Source organism: Marmota flaviventris, chromosome 3 (genome assembly GCF_047511675.1).
Source record: "Marmota flaviventris isolate mMarFla1 chromosome 3, mMarFla1.hap1, whole genome shotgun sequence".
NCBI lineage: Eukaryota > Metazoa > Chordata > Mammalia > Rodentia > Sciuridae > Marmota > Marmota flaviventris.
In genome coordinates this window covers 16,799,470-16,819,144 of record NC_092500.1, presented here as the reverse complement: position 1 = coordinate 16,819,144, position 19,675 = coordinate 16,799,470, and the positions used below count along the sequence as shown (strand labels likewise).

At 39.8% G+C, this 19,675-nt stretch overlaps 1 protein-coding gene across 1 annotated transcript in view; it reads right to left on the bottom strand.

Annotated features, from left to right (window-relative positions):
- Positions 1-925, bottom strand: part of Aldh1l2 (aldehyde dehydrogenase 1 family member L2) — a 51,869-nt gene extending 50,944 nt beyond the window's left edge. Inside the window, exon 1 of the mRNA XM_027943321.2 lies at positions 765-925. Coding sequence (XP_027799122.2) covers positions 765-812 — 48 coding nt within the window. The 5' untranslated portion in view covers positions 813-925. The remainder of the gene's footprint in view (positions 1-764) is intronic.
- Positions 926-19,675: the final 18,750 nt, after the last annotated feature.

Genomic DNA, 19,675 nt, shown 5'->3' with positions numbered 1-19,675 from the left:
ATACATATGTACATATGGCTTTGGCAGAGAGAACAATGAAAACCCCGCATCTTTCATAACACAGCGCGCGTGGATTTCTTGTAAAAGAGAGAATATGCCCGGGATCGAGTTCTTTTTCTTCCCTGAACAGCCTGGAGTCTGCCTAAACTCGGAAAGGCATCTCTCTTGAGGCCCCCCGAAGTGCTGAGGGCAGTGCCACATGCAACGTGTCCAAGCTGATGCAATTTCAAGCCTTGGGGCTGGGCCAGGGCTCATTTCTTGAGCTACAATTTAATATGTTCCAGCGTGGCTGCCTCTGCAGCGCCTGGAAATCCTTGAAATCTTGTCGCCTGCAGCCATCGCTTCTAAGTGGTATTTTCCGAAAGGGCCCCCGCATGCCAGTCCAGAGCGCTTCCACCACTCAGGAGGCTAAAACAGATCCAACTGACATGATACTACCGTCTCACTTGTATACTGCTCCATCCATCTTTCTTTTTCCCTAACCAAGCGACTGTCCCCACCTTGTTATCTCAGCCAGATCTGACGTGTTCAAAAACTATCTGCAGCTGCTTCCCCATCGAAGACAATAGCTCGTTTGACAATTCTCATCCAGGACCATTCCCGGACCTTTCTCCGAAGTCTCCCAGTAGCAAAACGCTGCCTTTCCTTTTAGCAAAGTCTAAGCATCCCCGCCCACCCGCAGCCCCACCGCCCGGGCCCTTCCACCCTGGGGTCTGCAAAGCTGGACGAGGTGAGGGTGGGCCGCTCGCGGGGGCCGGACTCACCCGGCCCGTGGAGAAGCGCCGGAGTGTCTGGCTGCCCCGCCGCAGCATGCTGGAAAGGAGCGCGCAGCGGCGCGGGAGGCAGGCGAGGGGTTCCCCGTGGGCGCTGCCTGCAGCCTGGGTGCCCAGACCGCCCTGCTCGCTGCGTGGGCCTCCGCTGGTCGGGGACTAGACTCGCGGCCCCGACTCACGGCCCCGCCCCCTTGGCTGACAGGCCCCACCCTCAGATGGCAGGACCCCGCCCCCTCGAGGCTCTGACGGCAGATCCAGTGCAACCCGGCGGAGCTCACTGACGGTCTCCTGGGCAAGGCAGCTACGTGATCCTTCCCTTGGTTCCAGCCACGGCAGGAACGTGCAGTGAAGAATACTGACGGCTGCGGAGTCCTCTACCAGTTACTAAGACCTGTGATGTATATAGAGATCTGCCTCAATGATGATGATCAAACTGACCCCCCAACTCGTATCCACCACCGTCCTGAGAAGGCCTGTATGCGTCGAGCTATGAAATATAAGGGGTAGGTGCACCTTTGCTGTATATAGGGATCCTGATATCGATCTCGTAGGATGATGAAAGGATCAATGAGATTCTGTCCATTGGGCCTGGTGCAGAGCTGGTACCCAGTGGAAAACAGACACGTGCCCTTCTCCCCCACCTCTCTGGAAGCAACGCTGAGAAAGGCTTTAGCCAAGTACTTATCTCAACCGGAACTTACAGTTTGGCATTTACTGATTTTTCACCGCTCTTTTGCACGCGTAACTTGAAGCCTGACAGCAGTACTTGACATTCCTTCCTGGACAAGGCTTCCCAGAAAAGTTTGGCATTTGTTACCATCTTGGCACGACCAAATTCCTTCCTTTCTAAAGGTACAGCTCAAAGATTGCCTCCTGAAGGCACTCCACCTCCCACCCCACCCACAATTCCTTCCTCTCTTAACCTCCTTATTCCCCTAAGCAATCTTTCACTCCTCTAAGTTGGGAAGAATTTTTTATTATGCCGTCTTATGAACCTCTCAATCTGTTATTGATATTTGTGCCACCTGTTATCTTCTCTGCTGCCAAGCTCTTTTTAGACTGAGTCCATGTCAGATTTATCTGGATTTACAATATCTGGCACTAAGCAGAGCTTTGAAAAGAACTTTGTAAAAGAGAAAAAGCTAATGAATGAATAAATGTGATTAAGAAGTAAGGAGAAAGAACCTTTAAAAACTTGGAGAATTGTAGAAAACATTCAGGGTTTAGCTTTGGGTACTAACCTTTGCCATTTCAACCCACTTTTCTATGTTTTGTGACTTCTTGTTTCTTTCAAACTTCCAAATATTGATGTTCATTTTTATTTGTTCATTGTATTTGTTCAGATCTGTGTATCTTAAGGAGTGTGGTCTTTCTCTGAGTGATGCACCATAGTTATATACTGCCTTTCTCAACTTTAGGAAATGTAGAGTTTATGTTTACATTAATATGATGTAATACTTGTGGGAGACCAACCTTGCAGTGATTGGGTCACACTCCCCTGCTGGGTGCTGAGGCGCTCAGTCGCAGAAATGTGGCAGAGCTTTCCCCACCCTTCTTGGGTTCGAGGGTCGGTTACTCGTGCATGGGTATGTCTTGCTACAGCCCCATGAGTGAAGCTATGCTCACCTGTTCCTTTGTAATATAACCCCTTGCCCCGTTTAGGACACTGTCTTCCATGGAAGTGCCTTATGTGTGTCCCCTTCTCTTACTGTGGGTGTGGCCTACCTAGGTGTCAGTCAACCTGCTGACAGTGGACATCATGAAGATAGACTCAGCCCCTGAAACCTGACCCCTTGCCTCATTTGAGTAGCTTCTCCTCAATAAAAGGGGTAAGCCAGTGCTCATGCTCTCTCTTCCTGTGGACCCTTAAAGTCAGAGGAGCTGTCACAGCGACCCCAAAGAAAAAGGTATTTGTGTCCCTTGTGTGGTTATTTTGCGTAGCCCAGTCAGCCCAGTTCAACTGGAGTAAACCCTGAGCCTTTTAGTCGCGAGAACAGAAACCCGGCAAATACTCATGTGTCTTTTTTTTTTTTTGGAAGAACCCAAAGTGTAGTTCCCTTGATAACTGGAAGTCAGCTATTAGAGAGTTTGGCAAACAAAACACTACTTCAATAATGAAGATGAAATAAGATTTTAGAAAACAAAAGCTTAAGAGAATTTGTCATCATCGGGCACAGGATAATGGGACTATGATAGAGCATCCTCCTAGCAGGAAAAAAATTATCCACATGGAAGCCTAGAAATGTAGGAAGACAAAAAGAAGAAGGAGAGGAAGGAACAATAAAATATTGTGGATTATATTTGTATAATATGAAATATTAAATAAGTATACAAACAACTATAGAAAATTATTGGATAACTTTGGAGAAAGGGAATGTCCATTAGGCAGAAAGAAAACAATCCCACATAAAAGCTCAGAAATGAAGGAATGAATTGAGAGCAATGGAAGGCATAAGTATGAGGGCAAATGTACATCAATATTAATTGTATACCCCAATAATGATGATGTTCTATGTAGTTCAAAAACATATAGACTCAAAATACCTGAAAACAATGGCATTTGATTTTCACAGAGAAAGAAAATGGAGCTAAAGCATTTTAAAGTTGCAGTATTGCCTTGCAAACAAGTTAAATGTTAATTTATGGTAAATTAAGGATGTATATTACATAATAATTTCTAATACAACTATGAGAAGAATATTAATAGAAGGCATAACCACCAGCTTAACATAATGCGTGGCTATCAAGATAATAGAATGATTTAAAAACAGTCCAAAAGAAAGCAAAAGGAGAAAAAGGAACACAGAACAGGTGAGGGAAAAAAGAGTGAAACAGCAAGATGTACACTTAAGTTTAAATATACTAGTAATCTCATTACATAAAAATGGAAAAAAGGTTTAATTAAAAGACAAAGATTGTTAGATTGCTTACAAATAAAACTGCTAAAGATTAAATTTTTATAGTTATTAAAATAACTTCAAATTTTATAAAGTAAAACTTTATGACTCTAAAAAAGGATAGAAAAAATTAAAATCATAAAGATTTTAACATACATTTTCATTAAAGTATAGAAGCAGAAAAAATCAGCAATGATTCAGAATATTTAAATAATTAATGTATTTGACTTAATTAGCAAACAGAAGCATCCAACTACCACATAAATTTATATATTTCAAAATTTATTTATTTATTTTTTATTTTTATTTTTTAATAAATTCCTTAAAGACATATTTTTTTTAAGAGAGAGAGAGAGAGAGAATTTTTAATATTTATTTTTTTAGTTCTCGGCAGACACAACATCTTTGTTTGTATGTGGTGCTGAGGCTCGAACCCGGGCCACACGCATGCCAGGCGAGCGCGCTACCGCTTGAGCCACATCCCCAGCGCCTCAAAATTTATTTTTATTTAAAATTTTATTCCAGTCTGGGAATTGAACCTAGGGTCTCATGCATGCTAGGAAAATGCTTTACCACTAAGACACAACCTGCCCCACATTCTTTTTAAATATATAAAACATATTTTTAAGATTCACCAAATGCAAGGCTATAAACAATTAAAATTGCAGGGTATGGCTTCTGACTGCAGTGGAATTAAACTAGAAATCCATACCACAAAGATAACTGGTGTAATTCTTACTTCTTTGGCATTGATGAAGAACCTACCCCCACCCCCCGCCGCCCCCACCACCACCAGTACTGGGGATTGAACCCAGGGGAGCTTTATCACTTAGCTACATCCCCATCCTTTTTAAATTTTTGAGTCAGAATCTCTCTAAATTACTAAGACTTGCCTCCAGCTTTTGATCCTCCTGCCTCAGCCTCCCCAGTCTCTGGGATTATAGGCAAGCAGCATTGTACCTGGCAATGAAGAAAACTTTTAAATAAGAACAGAGGAAGTTCTGGAAAAGATAGCAAGGTTTTTGCTTTTCCCAGCATTTAGCGCATAGGAGGGAGCCTCTGTCTGTCCACATTTCCAAGACATTGTTGCTGAGAAGGAAAAAAAAAAAATGAGAGAAAAAATAGTTTGGAGAAACTTACAGAAGCAAAATGGAAAACAAGAGATTCTTATCTGGACTGAACTTTGGGTGTTCAGATTTCTTGAGAAAATACTTGTTAAAGGGCATTTGACACATTCTGGGCATTATAACAAACCAAGTGAGAAAGTGAAGATCAAGTGACTCCCACTGCTGCCTTGGAAGAGGTGACAAGTGACCACATTCCCACATTCCCTACAGGGATGGAGACCATCCCTGTAGCCAGCAAACTGGCCAGCTGAGTCAAGGACGTCAACTGTGAACCTTCTCCTTTTTATTATTTCTTCTTCTTGGATTTTATTATTGTCTCTGCTCTTTGTTTCTCTCCATACACTAAGTCACTGAGACTGACTGCTTCGCAGGTGGCCAACGGATGCGCTATTCTTCAAACTCTAATGTGACTAATTTTTTTATTAGTTAAATAATGCATTGATGGAAAAGATGAATTAGAACAATAGAAAGGAATTTACTGAAAATAAATGCATGTATTTCCTATCTTCCAGTGTAGTCCTAATTCTAGAAAGAATAAACAAGTTATGATTTTAATATTTTGGCTTTCTTCACTTAATTGTAACCATTTAATATTTTTTATTGTATATAACCTCTGTTGTGTTACTTTCTTCTGTCTTTTCCTTTTTAGATTTTTAGAAAACAAGTTTAAGGTCACAGACTGGTAGATTAAATAAATAAAACAGATAAATTAGTGGGGTTCTGAAAGATCTTTATCTCTATAGTTGAACTTGATTATTGATTAGCCTTAGACATGTTTCAATTTTTTAATTTGTTCATTTTAGATATTCATGACAGTAGAGTGTATTTTGATGTATTTTACATGCATGGAGTATAACTTATTCTACTTAGGTTCCCATTCTTGTGGTTGTACATGACGTGGAATTTCACTGGTTATGTATTCTTGGCCTACTTGCTCAGTGTAGCATAACTTTGTGTGACTCTAGTACTTTCTTAAGAACTGCTCCTTGTACCTAGTGTTAGAATAGCTTTTGTTATTTGTGCTGAAGACGTAAATGATGTGTGCATGCTCATAGACTGTTCAATTCACTTTGGTGCCATTTTTGTAAATAAAATTATTTGTACAGTCTTTTGCAAAAGTCTGCATTAATTTCACACCTGTATATGACATGCCGTGGTGAAACACAAGAATTCCCACATAAAATTATACAAGAAAGAGCTTTGTATAGTAAGAGTAGTTTTTTAGCTTGAGATTTACGAAATACCAACTAGGGCCAGGTGCAGAGGTGCATGCCTATAATCTCAGAGGCTGAGGCAGAAGGATAGCAAGTACAAGGCAAGCCTGGGCAATTTAGCCAGGCCCTATCTCAAAATAAAAAATAAAAAGGGTGGGAATGCAGCTCGGAGGTAGAGTAACCTGGGTTCAATCCCCAGTAGAAAAATAAAAAAAAAAATTTTTAAATATCAACTAGGAATTTTTATTCAGTTTTGCATAGACAATTGTTTTGCAACTAGTATCAGTACCATTCAGGGCTTTGCGCAAATCTGATAGGTTGTTCAAGGATCTATTTTGTCCTAGACATAATATTCAGAATTTTATGAAATTGCAAAACATACAATTTAGCCTGTATTCCCAGCAGCTCGGGAGGCTGAGGCAGGAGGATGGAGAGTTCAAAGCCAGCCTCAGCAACTTAATGAGGCACTTAGCAATTCAGCAAGACCCTGTCTCTAATAAAAAGGCTGGGGATATGGCTCAGTGGTTAAGCACCCCTGGTTTCAATTCTCAGCACCAAAAAAAAAAAAAAAAAAAAAACACCAAAAAAATTGCAAGGCATGCAATTTATATGCTTTTTTTTAAAATGTGGAAAATATTTACTTCTACAGTAACTTTTGGAGTTTTTAGAACAACATTCTGTGGGTTTCCATGACCCCCTTTTAAAATATATTTCTTAGTTGTAAATGGATCTTTTATCTATCTATCTATCTATTTATTTATTTATATGCAGTGCTGAGGATCGGACCCAGTGCCTTACATATGCCAGGCAAATGCTCTACCACTGAGACACAACTCCCCCCCCCTTTTTTTGGTTGCTTATTTGACTCAAATCAATGTATGGACTTTTTGGAAACATTGCTGTCTCTATTTTTAAAATTGGCTCTTCTGAGTCCTCCATTTTATAGTATATAAGAATGATGCTATATTTGTATATCTCATTTTTATTAACCACCCTTGAAACTATATTATCAATGCTAATTATTGTTCAAACAAAAATAATTTTAGGATAAAAACAAACACTTGAGAGTGCCAGCCCAAGAAAACCTATAAAACAGGGAGAACTGAATATTAGTTAATAATTTTAATGAGATAAGAAAATTATGTTTTAAATTAGATTATCTAACATATAGACTGTATGGAATTTGTCACTGATAAATAATCAGGTCTTCTGTAAGTGTTATTTTGCCATGGTTTGGATATGGTAGATTGACCCCCAAAAGTTCATGTGCTGGAAGCTTAGTCTCCCCCTAAAGGGGGTAGAATCTTTAAGAGGAGGGGCCTAGTGGGAAATGATTACATCATGGGGGTGCCACCATCAGAAGGGATGGAGACCACCTCTCAGGAGTGGATTGGGTCTCCTGCGAATGGATTACTTCTGCAGAGAACAGGATATTATGTGGTTGGTTTCCTTTTGTTTCTCTACCATGTTGTCACACAGTTAGAGAGGGCCCTTACTAGATGCTGGTGCCATGGTTTCTGGACTTTCTAGCCACCAGAATTGTGAGCTAAAATAAACCTCTTTTCTTTATATATTACTCAGAGTCAAGTATTCTGTTAGAGCAACACAAAACAAAGACATACTTTGAGGTTAATAGTCATTTAAGTTTTTCTTGTGATTGAGCTCATTAAGCATATGAATTTTTTAAAAAATATTTTTTAGGAGCAGGAGCTGGAGCTGTAGGTCAGTGGAAGAGCGCTTGCCTAGCATGTGTGAGGCACTGGGTTTGATTCTCAGCACTGCATATGATAAATGAACAAAATAAAGGCCCATCAATGTCTAAAAAATTTTAAAAATATTTTTCAGTTGTTTATAGATATTTTATTCATTTATTTATATGCGGTTCTGAGAACCGAGAATTGAACCCAGTGCCTTACACATGTGAGGCAAGTGCTCTACCACTGAGCCACAACCCCAGCCTCAAGCATATGAATTTTAATAGTTTTTTTTGGATAAATTCATAATGATGCATCATAAAAAATGACTATCAGGATCCTAAAATAAACTTTTTCCAGTTTTTCCTCTTTGTTGTTATTTGCAGAGGAACACGTGAATGAGGAGAGGCTTTTGGACCAGGTATTCCTTTTGGACCTTGTTTCCATTGGTATACCAGTTATCCTGTGACCAAATTATAGAAGACTGAAAGATGGAGATGTAACTCTGTGGTAGAGTGCCTGCCTAGCATGTGAGTTCCTGGGCTCTACCCCCAGAACTGCTATGTGCACACGCATGCACACATACACACACACAGGAGAAGGTGGCAATCTCAAGTATGCCTACTGACAGATCTTCATCATAGGGAGTCCTGGGGTGCTAGAGATCAAATTAAGGGCCTTATTCATGCTAGGCAAGTGCTCAACCACCGAATCACATCCTCAGCCCCTAAAAGAAATTTTAAGATAATGATTTTTTTAAAAAAATCATCCTATTTTAATAAGTAAATTTTTATTTCAATATCTGGCAAACAGGAACTGATCTGTTTGACTGCAGATTACCAAATGACTGGGTAGTGTGATTACCATGTATTGCTTTTACCACTTGCCATCTCAACCCACTTCTTGTGACAACAGTTTCCTGGTTTTCATCTAAGGATCTGCTTCTCCTTCACTCTCAGGCCAAATGGTTCCTATGAAATTACCTCTCCCTTTCACCACTCCATGCAGGGTGGAGCACTTGACCCACACTAAGCCAATTGGCGCCTTCTTCCATCTTTTCAATTACATTGATTGGTTGCAAAGTGTGTACAAGTTCCCTGAAAGGCTAATCAATATTGGCAAGACTTAATTCTGGGACTTATCAGTTAAGTGTGCTCTTTTTCTCCGTTAGGCTAGATTTAGTATTGTGATGATGTGAGCCTGAAGCTGCCAAAGGACTACCATATGGAGCCTAAAGAATGCAGCCAAAATGTGGAAGATATAGAAAAGAGACAGTGAAAATCCAAACAGTGAGTGTCATTTGAATCCTGAAGCCAGATGCACATGAAGGCTGACTGAGTTAGCTTTCTGTCACCATAATAAACACTCAAGACAATCATCTTATAAAGAGACAAGGTTTACTTTGTCTTACAGTTTGGGAGGTTTTGGTCCATAGTTGGATGGCCTGTTGCTTTTGGGCCTGGGCAGGGCAGTACCTTACATCAGGAGCACATGGTAGAGCAAAGCCACTCACTCCATGGCTGAGATGAAAAGAGACTGGAAAAGGAAGGGGATGGGGTTCCATAATCCCCTTCAAGGACACTCCATTGACCTCAAGACTCACCACCAGGCCCCAACTACCTCCCAATTGTGCCAAACTATAACCAGATATTTTAAAATTGACATATAGTCAAATTATATGTAGAAATTTGTATAAGGAACACCATGATCAGGATACAGAACAGGTCCATTTCCTTCCCCCTGAACAAGTTCCTTGCCCTATTTCTTTATAGCTATATCTGCTAGCCACCCTTAATCCCGAAAACCATTCATCTCTCTACAGCTATAGTTTTATTTTTTGGGGAATATCAAATCAATGAAATCATATAGTATATAAGTTTTTGAGACTTGTTCTCTATCACTGTTAGTTTTATCTTTTTGAGAATGTCAAATCAATAAAGTCATTATTTGAGATTTGCCTTTTTTAAATTCAGTATGATGCCCGTGAGATTTGTGTAGATATTTATAGGTTTTTCCATGAACTTGAGGATGCTTCTCTTACTGATTTATAACATAATTCTATATAATAATATGATACAATTGTCTAGAGAATGTAACTTTTTATCTATTGAAATTTCCAGAAATTTGCTTACCAAATGACCCATCTTGCTGAATAGTCCTTGTACATCAAAGAGATGTTTATTTTGCTCTTGTTGGGGAGAGTATTTTACAAATATCAATTAAGATGATTGAGAGTAATCTTTAATTCTTTGATATTCTTCTATAATCTGTAAAAGCAGTGAAAGAGGAGTATTGAAATCTCCAAGTATAATTGTAAATATATCTATTTCATCATATTTTATATATTTTAAAGTTATATTATTGGGAAATATATATATTTAGGATTGTCATGTCTTTTTCAAGAATTAATCCCTTTGTCTTTGCAATAAGTCTCTCTTTACTGAGGTAATATTCTTTGCTTTGTACTCTGCTTTGTATGATATTAGTGTAGTCACTACTACTTTCTTATAGAGTCAGAATTGCACATGACTTGCTGTATTTTTGTTTTTAAAACATTTGTGTCTTTATATTTAAAACATTGCTGGGTTTATTTCATATCCTTCTTCTTTTTAAACCCAGTCTGTCTTTGCCTTCTAGTTAAAATGTTTAGAAAATTTTGATTTCAATGGAAATATTAGTATGGTTTGGTTTTAAATATTAACCACTGAGCCATATCCCTAGCCCATACCAATTTTTTTTTTTTTGGTATTGGGGATTGAACCCAGGGCGCTTAACTATTGAGCCACATCCCCAGCCCTGCCTCCCCTTTTAAAAAATATTTTTTAGTTGTTGATGTACCTTTATTTTTTATTTACTTATATGTGGTGCTTAGGCTCAAACCCAGTGCCTCACACCTGCTAGGCAAGTGCTCTGCTACTGAGCCACAACCCCAGCTCCCCCAGCCCTTTTTTTTTAATTACTTATTTAAAAAAATTTTTTTTTTGAGAGAGAGAGAGAGAATTTTTAAATATTTATTGTTTAGTTTTTGGTGGACACAACATCTTTATTTCATTTGTATGTGGTGCTGAGGATCGAACCCAGTGCATGCCAGGCAAACACACTACCACTTGAGCCACATCCCCAGCCCCCCCAGTCCTTTTTTATATTTTATTTAGAGACAAAATCTTGCTAAACTGCTTAGGTCCTCACTAAGATGCTGAGACTGGCTTTGAATTTGAGATCCTCCTGCCTCAGTCTCAGGAGCCAGGGATTACAGGTGTGGGCCACTGTACTGAGCTCATCTTCACTTTTTTTTTTTTTTTGGTGGGGGGTACCAGGGATTGAACTCAGGGGTTCTCAGCCACTGAGCCACATCCCCAGCCCTATTTTGTATTTTATTTAGACACAGGGTCTCACTGAGTTGCTTAGTGCCTCGCTTTTGCTGAAGCTGGCTCTGAACTCGAGATCCTCCTGCCTCAGCCTCCCAAGCTGCTGGGATTACAGGCATGTGCCACCGTGCCTGGCTCATCTTCACTTTTAAAGTATATTTCAGCTGGATACGGAATGATGAGGCTTTTGCCTTGTCTCCCCACACTGGGGGCTCAAACCAGGACCTCACACTTGCTAGGCAAATGCTCTACCACTAAGCTACTTTTCATTTGCCCAGCCCTTTTTATTTTTTATTTTGAGACAGGGTCTCACTAAGATACAAGCTGGCCATGAACTTGCCATCCTCCTGCCTCAGCCCCACCCCTAACTCCACCCCCAGTAGCTGGAATTATAGGCATGTGCCATGTGTCTTTGAGCACTTTAAGATTTTTGGTCTACTGTCATCTAGCTTGAATAATTCCTGATGAAAAGTCTATAATTCCATCCCTGCCCCAACTAGGGATTCAACCCAGGGATACTTTAACCATGGAGTCACACCCACAGCCCTTTTAACTTTTTGAGACAGGGTCTCCCTTAGTTGTCCAGGCTGGCCTCAAACTTGCATCCTTCTGCCTCAGCCTCCCCAGTCACTGGAATTACAGGCATGTGCCAACACACCCCAAAGTATCTTTTTTTTTTCCTTGCTTCCTTTATTGTTTTTTTTTTTCTTGCTTCCTTTATTGTTTTTCTTTCATAACTGGTTTTTGGTCAATGTATCATGATATGATTGTGTGTGTGTGTATCTGATTTGGGGCTCACTGCCATTCTTAGCATGTGATTTTGTTAGCTTCATATTTGCAAAAGTTTTAGTCATTGTTTCTTCGGATATTTTCCTGCCCTCCCTCTTCTGAGTGCCCAATAAGATGTGCAGTATAGCACTTGATACTGTTCTAAAGATCACTGATTTTTTGATGCCCCTCCCCCTACCACAAATTTACTGGGATTTTCTTTTGGGTCCAATATGCTGCAAATCTCACTCAGTAAAACTTTCATTTTCATTTCTAAAAATTCTGTTAGACTCTTTTTATATCTTACATTTCTTTCCTTATCATGTTTATGTTTTAAAAATTGAAACATGATTGTAATTGCACTTAAAATTTTTTTTGTAGTTGTAAATAGACAGAATGCCTTTATTTTGATGTGGTGCTGAGGATCGAACACAGTGTCTCAGGCAAGGTAGGCAAGCAGTCTGCCACTGAGCTACAGCCCCAGCCCTGTAATTGAACTTTTAACATCCTTGTCTGCAAATTCCATCATCTTTATAATTTCTGTCTCTATTACCTGATTTTCTTCCTAGTTATTGGTCACCGCTTCTTAGTATGTCTCATAATTTTTAACTGGATGTTAGATATTTGAATCTTATACTGCTGCGTGCCTGGATTTGGTTTTCTTCTTATAAAGATTCTTGGTTTTTTTTTTTTTTTTTGGCAGGCAATTAAGCTACATATAGGTCAGTCTCGTCTCCAGAGCCCCATTTTTAGAGCTTTACTAGGACAAATCTAGAGTAGTTTTCATTCCACTGACAGGTCTGTCCTACTACTAAGGGTGACCCCATGGGGAGGGGCCAAAGGATGCACTGATGGTCATGGAGAACTTTCCTCATTCTTCTCAAGTCATGGGAATCATACAGTTTCTAAGTCTCTGTGGTTATTTTTCCTGTCTCTGTGGAATCTCCTTCTGTACCCTGGTAACCTGGTAGTTCACAGAGACTGTGGTCTAAGCAGATTTCTTTTTCTTTTTGAAGATAGAAGAGAGAGAAGAGGGAAGAGAGAAGAGAGAAAAGAGAGAGAGAGAGAGAGAGAGAGAGAGAGAGAGAGAATTTTTTAATATCGGTGGACACAACATCTTTTTTTAATTTTAATTTTTTTTATGTGGTGCTGAGGATCGAACGCAGCGCCCTGTGCATGCCAGGCTAGCGCATTACTGCTTGAGCCACATCCCCAGTTCCTCTAAGCAGATTTGAGCCTGGTTTCTGTGAACTTTCCAGCAATTCCAGCTCACTAGGCCTCTGACCTTAACTCAGCAAGGTTTTACACTCTTTGGATTCCTTTGATGTTCATGGTCCCCAAATTGCTTCCAGGCAGAAATCTGGGGATATTATAGAGGTTACCTCATTTGTTACATTTATTAGAGAACAGAAGTACTGTCTGTTTCCAAATTTCTGAAATAGCATGTCTAGTTTCATATATTTTTCACAGGTGCTATGTATTTTCCAACTTTCTAGTTGTTTATGACAGAAGATTAAGTTCATTCCTGGTTACTTCATCATGGCTGGAAGCAGAAATCCAAACTTTCCTTTTTAATTGGCATATTTAGAATATTTACATAATTTTTACATAGTAGAATTTAGGTGTGCCATTTTGTTATTTGAATTTTGTCTCATTTATTTTTGTTCTTCTTTTTTCCTATGTTCTTTTGTTTAGCATTTCATTTAAATTCTTTCATTGACCCTTTTAGTGATACTTCTTTGCTTTTTTATTGGTTGACCTGGGTTGCATCTTTAACTTAGTTATATTTACTTAGTGTTAATAGTGACTGACTTAGATGAAATATAAAAAACTTAAAAATGTATGTTTATTCCAAAGCTTCATTCTTTGTATCATTATAGAAAGTATCATATTCCTATATACATTATAAACTCAATAATTTTTGCTTTTGCTTTTAATAAAAATGTGTACTTTTAAAGAACATATAATTAGTAAAGAATTTTTGGATTTACATAACTATTTTGTATTTTCAATCTTCTTCCCTCCTTTCTGAAGTTCAAGGTTACCATCTGATGTCATCTATCTTTAGCCTAATGAACACCTTTTGGCATTTCTTGTAGTGCAGAGCTGCTGGAAATAAAATTTTTCGGTTTATCATTTTCTGAAAATATCTTTATTATTTCACTTTCATTTTTGAGGAACAGTCTTTGCTGGATATAAATTTTTAGTTGACTGTTTTCATTCTCTTTTCAAACACTTGGAATATGTCATTATAAATGTCTTCTAGCCTCTATTTTTTAAATGAGAAGTAACTATTAATCACACTGTTGCTTACCTGGGATGTGTCGTTTATGTCTTGGTGCTTTCAAGATTTTCTCATTATCTTGGTATTCAGTCATTTTGCTGTAATGTACTAATGCATGTTTTTTTCTCTACGTTATTTGGATTATATGGTTTTTATTGACCTACCTTTTCTCGCCTTATGTTGACTTTCTAGTCAGTTATTTTTATTTCCAATTATTGTTCTTTCCAGCTCTGTAGTTTGCATTTGATTATTTTGATAGCCCTTATCTATTTACTAAAACCTTTAATTCCTTGAATATAATCCCTTAACTCTTTGAATATAACTCTAATTCTTACTTTTATGATTTCTGGGGGGCAGTGCTGGGAATTGAATCCAGGGCCTTGTGAATACTAGAACAAACACTCTGTCACTGAGCCACATCTCTAACCCCTATTACTTTGAATTTGCTGCTAAATCCAACATTTGTGCTTACTTAGAGTTTCTGAAATCTCTCCCCCCCACCCGTATCCCATTTATCCATTTTGCTTTTCTTGCTAAAAATAATTTTGAGGGCATGGGAGACCCAGGATAGAGAGGACTTGACCCAAAATTCAGGAGAGAAAGTCTAGAGAGGTGAACCTGTGATTTGACACCACATTTCACCTGAAGGGATTTAGGTATTTGTTGTCTGGCTGGGCACAAATCACGAGCCACTCAAGCAGGAACAAACTTTATTTCTGAACTCCACCAGCACACTCCACACACACTCCCCAGGAACTCTCCCGAACGACACCCATGCGGCTCCTCCAGGAACACACCACACACCAACTGGACCTCCCTCTCCCGGAATTTCCCCAACCAACATGAACTCCCCAGGCAATCCTCACAAGAACTCCAAAGTTGTTAGGGTCTGTAAACAAGTCAAGATGGTGCCTGGCATTTTGCCAGGGGGAGTGGTTTGTGAAGTAACGCCAGCGAGCCATTAAGTATGGAGATTCCTTATTGGTTGACTGCTGTATCTAGTTTATGTTAATTAAGATAAGCTGTGTGTAATGTATATATACCCCTCCTGTCCTACAGTAAAGGGCTCCCACTCCTGCTGTATCAATGTACACAAGTTGCTTGTCACCCCTGGTTATTTTGCTGCAGCCGGACTGTGGCACAAAGTAGCAGGCCGAGGTGGACAGCAGGGGTCTAATATACAATTGAATCAATCCAGCATCATCTTAATGGCTTGCCTCTCAACCAATACTATTGGCAAAATGCCAGGGGCCATTCCGATTTGGCTGTGGCTCTCAACATCTCCCCCCTTGTGTTTAATTAGACAACAAACAATGTGGCTTAGGGACCATGCCTGTTAGGTTGTCCAATACTACATATGGTCCTTACCCGTCATCAGATGAGCTGACCTCAAGGCATCAGCCTCCTGTCTTAGGTTGGTACCACTGCAATTGGATCTTACCCGTCACTGACTACCGGTCCAGCATACAGCCATACTTGTGGATAGGCCTATGCACCAGTGGGGGGGTGAGATCCTTTGCCTCACCTCTGTTGGTCCCCAAATTTGGCCTTTGCACCAGTGGGGGGGGTGAGGTTCTTTGCCTCACCTCTGTTGGCCCCCAAATTTGGCCTTGGTGCCAGTGTGGGGGGGGTGGGGTTCTTTGCCTCACCTCTACTGGCCCCCAAATTTTAGACCATCACTAGCAGAAGGGAGGAAGATGCAAAATGCCACGACACCAAGCCAAATGACGGCTCTTTTTGGAAAAATTGTACCACCGATGACACCATCTGCAAAGATACGCCAGCACTACCACAATTCACTGCACCAACAGATAGTTCACAATGCATACAAGTGATACATAGTCCAGGCGAGTTCTGCAAGCAGTTCAAAGCAGAGGAATCCATCAATATGTCCATTTCCTCCCAAAGTAAATCAACTCCTTGATTGAGCATTACTTGTTGAGTTATTATTCATTGATGCATCAGTTTAATAGCTATCGTAGAAGCTATAGTCTAGTTTTATCTTTGTCTTCACCGGCACTGGGATGAAGATAGGAATTCTGGCAATGATAGCTAAAAAAAAATTATGTAACATTCCAACAGGTACTAAGAAAACAATTTTCTGAACAATTTACATTATCCTGAACAGAATTATTAAATATAATGAAAAGGAAAGGTGAAAGTAAACAAACAGATCTGTTAACCACCTTTAAAAACAATCCTCAACAGCTGTTTACCCAATTTAAATTAAACCATTTAAATCACGTGAATAAAAAAAATATTCAGATCCATTTTTTTCATGAGTGTTCCTCATATATGTGGACATACGCACATACAGACATACAACACAAAACAGAAGTGTGCACACATAACATACAACACATAAGACAATAGTAAAAGCCTTGTAACTTTACACAGGTGAAATTTCCATTGCAATGTTTAAAAACTCCACAGTCAAAAAATAGAATTGATCAGAAAAACATTAACCTAGGTCTGTATGAGCTCAAAAAATAATAAAATAGATATTGAAAAAGGCATCCTGGTTACCACCTGGGTTTGACTCTTCTTTGGATATCCCATCCTTTTTCCTGTAACTTGCATAATGGGTCTGAAGGTATTCCCACAAGCAAGCCCCAAGGTTTTTTACATTTGAAATAGGCTTTAATGGTATTCATTATTCATTAGCCTCCAGGTGTGGGAGAACCACTGTCGCAGATGTAAGAATAGCCAAGCTGGAGCTCTGGATATCAGCTGTTATGGATTTGAGTCAAATCATCTTCTTTTTGGTCTGTAGAAATCGCTTTGGTTAGTCTCTCTGGAATCCAAATCGGCTGCTGTTCTCCCTCTGAGCTTCAGGCGTTCCCCGCATGGGCCACCAAATGTCACAGTCTGGCTGGGCACAAATCACGAGCCACTCAAGCAGGAACAAACTTTATTTTTGAACTCCACCAACACTCCACACACACTCCCCGGGAACTCTCCCGAACGCCACCCATGAGGCTCCTCCAGGAATACACCACACACCAACTGGACCTCCCTCTCCCGGAATTTCCCCAACCAACAAGAACTCCCCAAGCAATCCTTGTGAGAACTCCAAAGTAGCAGGCCAAGGAGGACAGCAGGGGTCTAATATACAATTGAATCAATCCAGCATCATCTTAATGGCTCGCCTCTCAACCAATACTATTGGCAAAATGCCAGGGGCCATTCCAACTGGCTGTGGCCCTCAACAGGTATTTGATGATTTCTTTTTTCTTTTTTTTGTGCCGGGCATTGAACCCAGGGGTGCTTAACCACTGAGCCTCATTCCTAGGCCTTTTTGTTTTTATTTATATTTTTTACTTGTTGATGGACTTTTCTTTTCTTTCTTTCTTTATATGTGGTGCTGAGAATTGAATCCAGTACCTTACACATGCCAGACAAATGCTCTACCACTGAGCCACAACCCCAGTCCTTAGTTTTTTTCTTTTTGAGACTGGATCTCACTAAGTTGCTGAGGCTGACCTGGAACTTGTGATCCTCCTGCCTCAATCTCCTGAGTCATTGGGATTACAGGCTTGTGCCACTGCACATGGCTCACATTTGCTGATTTCTAAGTGGCAGCTGAGAATCTAAGAGACTGAATAGCCAAGAGTAGTAACTAACAGTTTGAAAAGATGAGTGGAGGTTTGACAGACTCTGCCAAGCAGTCCTGCAAAGTTATACTCCAGGATGAAGGTAATGTTGGGAAAACATAATGGTAGCCGCACCCCAGAGAAAAACCCCAGCATGGCGTCTAACGACCCTCCTTCTCCTCTTTGTTTCTTTCACTGGCGCGAAACGTTCCCGCCGGCGCCCATGTTCAAACCCTGCCGGTAGGAAGCCTTAGCCCCAATTTGAATTAACTTCCTGGGCCCCGGAACTGACATATGGAAGAGCTTGCCAATAAACGGGCGACCTGTTATCTACCTCAGCCCCTGCTACCTCTCTTAGACCTATATAAACACACAGCCTTTTGTAATAAAGAGAGACCTCTTTGGTAATCTGTGTCGTGTGGTGCAGCGTTTTCCAGTCTTACAGGTAATACAGAAACAGACCAGCTGTCTGTCATAAAGACAAACCCAGCTTTCAATCAGAACAGTCTTAGTTTGGGTTAAAGTAATCTGTCCTTACTCTAATGGCCTTCCAGAGAAAATGGAGAAAGATAATATCATTCATAGCCTTAAATTATCTTTGCCAACTCTTCACACACAATGGCAAGAGTTCACTGAAAAAATTATCAGATATACCAGGAAATAAGAGCAAATGATGGAAAACCAAGAGAAAAAGAAATATCACCAGCCAGCAGAAAAGAGACCCACAGGAAATCTAGATATTGGAATTGCCAGAAAGGATTTCAGACTTCTTAATTTCTTACATTTATAGTTGTTGTTTTAAAATGGGGGTTCATTGAGTCATTAGGGCAGCTAATTTTGAAAAATACATTCTTCATCTACTTTTATTTATTCATGGTGTTGGGGATTAAAACCAGGGCCTAATATGTTATGTATATGTTCTACCAGAGCTATATCCCTAGTCCTGAAAAATACATTTTTAAAATAAACTCAGGAATTTGAAGAAGTCCTTATATCTAGAATGATTGATAACTACAGTTTTTAATATCTCAAACACTTTGAGTGTTTAATGTATACCAGGAACTGTGCAATATGGGAATAAATCATGGTCCCTGATATCAAAGAATTTATGGCCAACGTGAGGCTGAGGAGCCACAGAGACTTTCACATCCTGACCCCCCGAACCTCAGAATGTGTTAGCTTATGTGTTTGAAGGGAACCTGCAGAAGTAATTATTTTTGAGATATGGTGATTAAACTGGATTATCTAGGCAAACTCAATGTAATCACAAAGGTCCTTATAAAGGGAAGGCAGAGTCAGTGAATAGCAGATGTGGTGACAGAAGGAAAAGGTTTGAGTCATGCATGGCAGCTAAAAGGACAAAGATACAAATTGTCCCAGCAGAATGTCCAGGAAGACACCTTGACTTTTACCTGTTGAGACTGATTTTGGATTTCTAACCTCCAGAACTGAAATATAATAGATGTGTGTTAAGTCACTAAGTTTGTGACAATTTGTTAAGCAGGAAAAGGAAACCAATAATACCCTATTAGGGTGGACAACTGCATCAACAGATAATTTCCAAGTAGTATAATCTGTGGAAGCACAGGACTGAAACTCCCAGTCCAATCTGGAATTCAGAGAATCACATATAATGGTAATCTATAAGATCCCACAATCATTGATGACACAACCAGTACAGGGATCCTTGGGTCCCTTAAATCAAAGGCCAGACTGGAGGAAACCTTGGACTGCATGCTGTGAAGTGAAAACTCCATGCAGAGGCAGTGGGAATCCAGGAAAAGAGCCGAAGTGGGATGTGACTAGATCTGGTAGTATTTTTTTTTTTTTTTTTAATAGAACCTCAGGGGCTCAATAAATTGAGCCACATCCTCAGCCCTTTTTCTATGGGCAATAGAGAGAGAAGGTCCATCATAGGTTACGTTACTGTCCAAGTGAAAGATTATTTGCTGAAAAA